Source organism: Tachypleus tridentatus, unplaced genomic scaffold (assembly GCF_004210375.1).
Source record: "Tachypleus tridentatus isolate NWPU-2018 unplaced genomic scaffold, ASM421037v1 Hic_cluster_1, whole genome shotgun sequence".
In the NCBI taxonomy this organism is placed as follows: domain Eukaryota; kingdom Metazoa; phylum Arthropoda; class Merostomata; order Xiphosura; family Limulidae; genus Tachypleus; species Tachypleus tridentatus.
Genome location: NW_027467777.1, coordinates 15,715,461 through 15,724,636, shown reverse-complemented (window position 1 = coordinate 15,724,636; position 9,176 = coordinate 15,715,461). Strand labels below are relative to the sequence as shown.

General features: G+C 33.4%; 1 protein-coding gene across 1 annotated transcript in view; it reads right to left on the bottom strand.

Annotated features, from left to right (window-relative positions):
* LOC143241690 (glutamate receptor ionotropic, kainate 1-like) overlaps nucleotides 1-8,830 on the bottom strand; it is a 14,751-nt gene extending 5,921 nt beyond the window's left edge. Inside the window, exon 1 of the mRNA XM_076484921.1 lies at nucleotides 8,824-8,830. Within this exon, the coding sequence (XP_076341036.1) occupies nucleotides 8,824-8,830 (7 nt within the window). The remainder of the gene's footprint in view (nucleotides 1-8,823) is intronic.
* Between the last annotated feature and the right edge of the window lie 346 nt (nucleotides 8,831-9,176).

Below are 9,176 nucleotides of genomic sequence, written 5' to 3'. Positions count from 1 at the left end.
ACTGCGTGAAACGCCAGTGACCTAGAAACCACCCCTGGTTTACACCAGCTAAGCAAACGGGAAATAATTATGATTTTATCACTGTACCTTCTTGTAACAAATTTGTTTAACATTTTTTTACTCAAGGACAATATTTTTTTAACGAGAAGAAAAGAATAAAAATTAACTGACAAAGAAATTTTGTTTTGAAATAAGAAACAGTGAGGGAATTGTTTTGTTTTTGTAGAATTTCCAGTTTTACTAAACTGTTTAGTAACAAAAGTATAAATGTGTTTCACAACGACTTTCTTAGCAAAACTATATATATATATAGTTAAAGGAACGTTTAGTTTCGTAGAGGTTATGTTTTATTTAGAGACTTTAAAAGAAAGACAACAATGTTTCTGGAATGCTTTAAATTTCTGTGATATAATTTTATTTGGAACCGTAAAGAATAACTTAGTAATCTTTTATAAGATTCTGTGATTAGCTGCCCACCTCGGCCAAAGGTCACTTATTACATGAGCAGAGACACAGTTTCTCATATACCATTACAGAAGTGATTTGTTTTACTTCTTTTATTTCTTGTTTACTATTTAATAAAAGGGTGCATTGCCCAAAACTGCATATAGAGTGCAATGTCGTCCCTGGATACAGAGTGTTATGCTTGCCCTAGATACAGAGTTTAATGCCATCGCCCTTAGATACAGAATGTAATGCCGTCTCCTTATATACAGAGTGTAATGCTGCTGCCCTTAGACATAGAATGTAATGCCGTCGCCCATAGATATAGTGTGCGATGTCGTCGCCCTAGATACAGGGTGTAATACCTGTTAACCTAACATGTCGATAACATGTGCAGCTAGAAATCAAAATAGGATGATTACAAACAAACAATTAACGACAAACATTTTAAATTAACAGGCTAGACAATAGTGCAGTGGTATTATAACAATGGCGTTTGTGTTGTAAAGTGGGAATATCCACTTGAGTGGTCATGTCTCACTCAATTCTCTTGGGTCATTCTATCCAAAGTCCATGAAAACCAAAGAACGCTTATTGACTTCTAGAGATAAAGTATTTCCTGGAATTCTTGCATATTTCATTTACTCATACTTTTTTTATCACAAATATTAACTTTTGTTAATTCTACTGCGTTTGATAGATATTTAAATGCGTTCAAAACTCTTCTCATATTAATCATTTTTCCTATCTTGACAGCTGCACAAACTTAACTGAAAATCCGAACATTTAATGATCAAAAAAAGATGTCCTGACTAGACCACAGACCCACCTCACATGCAGTGTTAGATAGTTTTTGTTTGTTTGTCCTTAAGTTTCCTATAAAGCTACTAGAAAGCTATCTGCATCTGCTCGTCCGTAGTCCGTAGAGTGATGGACTATAGGAAAGGCACTTATTCAACACCTCTATTGTGATATTTTAACCAGTAAAAAAAGTTGGATTTACGATCATGTTTTAACCCCACAGAATAAAGAATGAGTATGTTCGCTGATGGAATTCGAATTTTCGATCTACATAAGCCAAGCTCAGCAACCAAAACCGCATGACATTTGATAGTATGCAAGTTTTATTTATTTTGTAGAAGGGTTAATTACATGGATATCAACTTTCTATCATATAGTAACTTTCTTTGACAGAATTAAGTGCAAAGAGTAAGTTTATTTCAAGCCAATCTTTAAAGGACTTAACGTCTATTTTAGCCAAAGGATTGGCAACAGAGATTAAGTATGTATCATTATAAAAATAAATTGCAAAAAATCAAAACAATATTGACCTCCGTTTGTTTATTTTAAAATAGTAAAAGATACAGTAAGTGTCTCTAGTCTGTTTCGAATTTCGTGCAAACTACACAGGGCATGCGCTAGCCGCCCCTAATTTAGTAGTGTAAGACTAGAGGAAAGGTAACTAGACATCACCACCCACCGCCAACTCTGGGCTACTCTTTCATCAACGAATAATGGGATTGATCGTCACATTGTAATGCCCGCACGGCTGAAATGGCGAGTATGTTTGGTGTGAAGGGGATTCGAACCCGCAATTCTCGGGTTTTAACCACCTGACCATGCCACGTTTAAAATAAGTAAGCTATTACTGTTTATCACTCGATATTGATATTAATATTGAAAGGTGTTTTGCGTTGCTGTAGATTTACTGGAATCGAATTTTTCTTTTTTTTTCTGGTTCCTTTCTTGATTTCAATTTTTGAATACTAATCATATTTATTATATATTGTTGAATAACATTAGTTCAAAGTTCTGGCCAGGCACATGTTTATTAATTGTGTTTTGTAAGCGCTAAATTTGTTTTAAATGTTGTTAAAGTTGTATGATTTGTTTTGAGTATTTAGCAAATATTATTTATACTTTACACAATTCTACAAACTTTGCCCCCAGTGGCTCAGCGGCATGTCTGCGGACTTACAACGCTAAAACCTGGTTTCGATACAGATTGCCCATTGTGTAGCTTTGTGCTTAATTCAAAACAACAACAAAACAACAATTTACAAACTTTTGGGACTTGAAATTGACTTCTTTATCAACACGGATTTTATCCTTGTATTATACAAAGCACGAAGCGCCCCTGTCTCAGAACCTTAGATTCACTGAGATCTGGTAGCTGACGTATCTGCTACCATATCTCGGTGTTTCCTAATAAAGCTATAAACAGCACTATAACCGATTACAAAAGTACCAATGAATGAATTTTTCTCAACCACTGGAGACATAAATCATTGATGCTTCTGTCTTAATGATTGATCGTATATTCCAAATTCTTGAGACCCAACAGCCCATTAATTAAGGGACATATGGTGTATTTAAATAGAGAACTTTCTACTATACAGCCCTGCTAGTATAGCGGTAAGTCTACGGATTTACAACGCTAAAATCATGGGTTCGATCTCCTCGGTGGGCTCAGCAGGTAGCCTGATGTGGGTTTGCTATGAGAAAAACACACAAACACACCTATCATTCAGGTATTAGTGTTAACGTTTAGCAAGCACGACAGTACAGGAAGTTTCTTTGTTATTGAACTGAATTGGTTCTAGACAGTGATAGCACATGACTCGCACGTGTTATTACATATTTCATACCAGTCTCTCTCTAACACAAACTACTCTAATCCCACTGTCACTGGAGTCAGTATCTAGGATAAATGCATAGGTTTTATAAGTAATGACCTAATAAACGCAGAAGGTGGTAAACGGCACATTTAATCTAAGGTTGGTACCACCCCTTAATCACTACCTATGTTTTTGCAGAATCAGAAAAATGGCATTCTTGTTTGATGTGTGTATAACACTTGCTATGACGCTTGCTTTTTATAATGAAATCCCTGGCACTGACAGATGTTATACGTTTTGACCATAAACTACACATTTCTATAATTTATATGTCTGCACTCGTTTTTCGTTACAAGTAGCTGTACTTAGTGTTAAGGTTGTATTGTCCCTATATATCTAAAATGTTGTTTAATACGACCTTTTCACCTCTGTCGTAGATTTCCAACATAACATACTTTACGTGTGTACGTGGATATTGGGTTTGGTAAGCTGCACTGATGGAAAATCACTACTGACCTGAAAATCATGTGAAAAGATTAAAGCGTCCAAATTACTATCTTTCTCAGCCACATCCAGGCAAAACAAGAGAGAAAGTGTTTATTAGTCTACAAACAGCAAAATAAACCTGAATTTCGCCAATAAAGAAAACTTTGTTATTGTTATTATTATAATAAATAATAATAAATAATAAATTTATTAAGCAATAAATTAGACACAAAAAATCAAATATCAATATAAAACCATCAACAAAGAGTTAACTCGTCCTGTGATGGTTAAACACATAATAATGTAAAATCAAAACTTACAAAATCAATATAAAGTTCTCAGAATATTATCATCAGTATTTAAGATCCATTGTTTTAAGTATTTCTTTTGATTAACACGATTAATAGAAGATCTTATACTATAAGGAATAAAATTATGAATACGAGGTGCCAAATAAAGATATTGATGAAGTGTAACTGTTTTACGTGGTGTGGGTACATTAATTGGAAAAAAAGATTGAAGTCGTGTAAAATATGAAGTGACTTTAAAAGGCCTATTAAAAAAAAACATGCAATGTAGATAAAGCTAAAAAATATAAATAAAGTTTATCATATGAAAGAGGGGAGTTAAATTTACTGAAATCAGTATCAAGCCTATGAGTAAAAATAAGAGAAAACACTTTTTGCAACTTGTGAATAGGAATTAAAAAAGTCTTATATGTGCCACCCCAAATTGAAATACAATATTGTAAGAAAGATTGAAAGAGAGCATAATATACACTTAACAAAAAATATGATAAGGAGCACAATGACTAAGTTCAAAAATTAGCATAGAACTATATTTTAATTTATTAACTAAAGAATTAATATGAAATTGCCAATTTAATTTTCGATCTAAAATAATTCCTAAATATTTAACAGAGGAAACTTGAGTCAATTTGGGACACTTACAATTAGGGTAAGTATGACAATCACTAGAATGATAAAAAATAGAAGGAAAAGCTGGAATGACACCATAAAGGTTAAACTGAAGAAGAAAAGATTTAGATATATTTAAGGATAAGTCATTACAGAAAAGCCAATTTTTAATTTTATTAAGATCACTAGAAATAATGGCTTCATTAATTAGGATTTGGCTTACTATAAACAACAGCAATATCATCGGCATAGGCTTGATATCTCCAAAAAACTGTTGGTAAAGAATATCATTATATAAATGAGAAATAATAAAGACCCAGAACAGAACCTTGTGGTACTCCAACATTAATTGTAAGCCAATCACTATAATTATTATGGATACAAACTGATTGCTTTCTATTGTGAAAGTAAGAAAAAAACCAATCAAAAAACAATGCCTCTAAAACCATAATAAGATAATTTATTTAACAATATTTTATGATTAACAGAATCAAAAGCTTTGGCAAGTCAAGAAAAACAGCAATTGATGAAGATCAGAATCTAAAGCTTCTGTAATACTTCCCACAAGTTTAGCAACAGCAACCTCCGTTCCAAGCCCAGGCCGAAAGCCAAATTGAGAAGGAGACAAAACTGAATGTCTATCAAGAAATGATAAAATTTAATCTTCATAGATTTTTCAAATAGTTTAGAGAAATGTATTAATAAGGAAATAGGTCTATAATTCGTAAAATCAGAAATATTACCAGATTTATAAATAGGAATGACCAATGATAACTTTAAAGCATTAGGAAACTTCCCTTGAGTAAAAGATAAATTAATTAAAAAAAGTCAAAATTGGTGCAAAAAGATTAGCATTAGCTTTCAAAATCTTAACCGAAACACCATCTACACCATTAGAAGCTGAATTTGATAAGGAGAAAATATTATTCATAGTTTCAGATACAGTAACAGGATATAGGTAACAAGAAGAAGAAGGAGCAGGAGGCATGCCCTGAGAACAAAATTTAGGATTGGAGCAAGTAGATTTAGCAACATTAACAAAAAAATAATTCAAATCAGATAAATCAGTAGTACCAAAATTACAAAATTTCTTATTTTTTTTTTTTAACATCAATATTATGTGATATTATTGAGACAAGTATCATAACTTGTATGTCTACATTTCTTAACCAATTCCTTTCAAAAATAATAACAGCAATGAATTAGAAAATTCTGGTGATTATATTCTAATGTTGTTTGTATTGAGAAATCTTTTGCTCTATTTTTTGGTGTCTTATTCTACGTTTTGTTTCAATTTTCAGTGTGCCTGTTGGCCGGACCTACTTTAAACAAGTTTTGGGAGTACCCAGGATGAACGTGAAACCCATATTGAAGCCATTTAATGTGTTAAAATATGCATAAGCCCCACCTAGAAATGTTGTTTTAATTTTCCTAAATAGTCACATGGGAGTTTTGATAGGCTAGCCATGAAACACGCGTAATTATAAAATAAAGAATAGATCAAACAAAGCTGTTTTGTAAACCTTCACTTTAGGATGTGATTGAGTTACTCCAAAAGTATACTAGTAGAACATGTTTTGCCTAGATTAGCTTTTAAATAAAGTATCTGAAGCACCTCCTGGTGGAGCTAATCAATGCTTTTTTTATAACATTTACATTTTGACCACATTATTAGAATATATATATATCAATCAGTATGGAAGACAAGTTATACGTGAGTGAGCCTCAGAAACAGACAATTAAACATTATTATTTGTATTTTGTAATTAATAAGTCGCAAGTCGACGTCTCGGACTTGTGACTCATTTATTATGAAATAAAATATTGCATATTAAAGAGAAAAAATATTTCGATAGCTCAGAAAGTCGCCACTGTGTGACCCAAACACTTTCAAGAATTGCTGAAAATAGAACAGAGAAACTGGAAATAATTGAATATGCATTACGTTGTGCTCTACTGTTTACTATTGCCTCGAACACGCAGACGACTTTTGCTTCTTTGTTTTGAATGTGTTTGTTTGTTTCTTTCTTGATTTCACGCAAAGTTACTCGAAGGCTATCTGAGCTGGACGTCCCTAATTTAGCAGTGTAAGGCTAGAGGGAAGGCAGCTAGTCAACACCACCCACCACCAACTCTTGACTACTCTTTTACCAACGAATAGTAGGGGATTGACTGTTAAATTATAATGTCCTCATGGCTGAAAGGCCGACCATATTTGGTGTGACAAGAATTCGACCCCTGCGATCCTCAGATGGCGAGTCGAGCATGCCCAAACCACCTGGTCATCCTGGGCCACAACTTTGGTATCTATCTTTATGTTTATCTGCCACAAGACCCAGCATATTGTTTAATACAACTAAGGCACTACTTCTTCTTGTGGATTTCTCTTTGGGTGGTTTTTGTGCTTTTGATACCCTAATTCTTTTGTTTTTATCAGCCATTAAGTATAAGGAATATTATAGTCTTGTAAGTTTTAATTCCCCTATTAGAACACGTATTTATGACCCGAGTGGATGAATATTTTGCTTCGGAAAGAGTTGTTACATACCTTTACCCACAGCGTTAAATTTTCAGTGGCATCACGCTGTGTTCAAACACCAAACAACGTCAAAATGTAGTTCTGACACGTCATTTCGCTGAGACCTTTATCGACTATGATTGTCACGTTACTGGCTCACTTGCACAATCAAATTCGTTTTATTGTAACGTATTCAGCCCTCTAGTTGTCAGAAGGTCCATTTTCATTTTGCTGCTGTTTCGTCATTATTTAGTCGAAGCATTAACAATAATGAAAATGGTTATTTTACTTCACTCTGGATAACATTCATCAATGAAGGGCCAACATTTTTCATCATAAATAACAAATGTTTATAGCCATTCAGATAAATATTCGTGAGAGCCACTAAAATAATCGCTGATATTATCATTTTAAATATTAACCAGTCTTAAACTTCTACATTCCACCCTTATTACATATAAGTTTTCGTAATCTCGTAAACTTTGGCACAAATATTACTGAAGACAAGAGTTAAATAGAACTTTTGTCTTTCTCATCACGTGCAACACCTCTTCTGGTTTCAATTCAATAATGGAAACCCAACAGTACTGAGATGTTTCATACATATTGTTAAAAATGGAAGGATCGAACAAAAGATAGATGGCATAAGTAAATATATTATGCAATAACACAGGATTTCACTTATGAGGAGAGAGTTTAAAGATAACGTAAAAATACAGGTAGATAGATGATCAAAATACATTAATAAAGTATACAGAGATTTAGGGGTAATAAAGTTATTAATACAAGCTCTAAAACAATCCCGGAAGTGGTTCCTTGGTAGATGGTAGCATGGTTACGATATTTGACGATAGAAGTCCAAGCATTAAAGAGAGCGTAAAACAGAATTAATAGATAGTGAGGAAGTAAATGTGGATTTTAAGAATAGGGACAGGGTTAGCAGGCGTTTTGAAGTAGGAAAGTTATTACAACATGCTGTTCTTCAACACACTACTCTAAAGTAAAGAGAAGAGCAAAACATGTCACGCAAGAATACAATGAAATATAAATAGATATTGTTTGACAGCAAACATCCTGACCTTTGTGCTAGGTTATGTCTTTATTGTTACTCATATTACTAGTATTGGTCAATGTTTTTTAATCTTTTGTTCTCTGTTATTGAACTTTTATTAGAGATATTGCATTGCACTGTTAACTTAATATACGTATTTAGGGCTAACCTAAATCATTAAAGCTGGTCAATTTTTTGTGAAATATTGTTGGGATTACGACCGAAAATGTCGTTAAGAGTGAAGGTGTCCAAATGATGAAACTAATATTTTAAAGTTGGAGCTTAAGACAAGTATATTTATTTAGCTATATTTGTTAACAAGTTGATTTGCTTGTTGTTGTTTTTTTTATTTTTGCTCTAAGTATGTAATGAATCGGAAGTTAATATTCACATCAGGAACCTACCAGAAAGAGACTGTTATTTACCGTTTGGAGACGTCAGTGAGCACTAAGAGACCAACAACACCCTCTGTATATTACACACACAATTGATCACCAAGAAACCAACAACACTCTTCAATCCCTTAACTGTTTTATTAGATACACCAGTGTACACTAAGAGATCAACAGCATCTCTCTATTGCTTAACTGGTTTATTACGTGCAACAAGGAGCACTAAAAGACCAACAATGCCCTCCGTCCCTAAAATGAGTGATTTCTAATGTATTCCAGTGAGCACTAGAAAATGATAACCCCTATATCTTCACTGGTTTATTAAAGTCGTTTAGTTTTATAAAGTTTAAATCTTCACTTTCAACAAAATCAGTCTAAAATTCCTTCATTCCCATACCTGTCATTTTACGATTAAAAGTAGCCACTGTCCAGCTGCAATCTCACCTTCAGAACTGTCAGACCTTAATAGATTTTACTAATCCAGACAGTCTAGGTATTCGCATTGGCGCCTTGATGTTCACGTGTAGTTGGGATGACAGAATAGTTACTGAACACTAGTGTGTTACTGTATGAAGTTTATTGATGGTCAGTTGGACATGTCTGGTGATACCTTACAGAAAATTCTGTCTATAGTCACACTCCACACAAAAATCCTGTCTATAGTCACACTCTATACAACAATTCTGTCTATAGTCACACTCTATACAATAATTCTGTCTATAGTCACACTCTACACAAAAAATTCTGTCT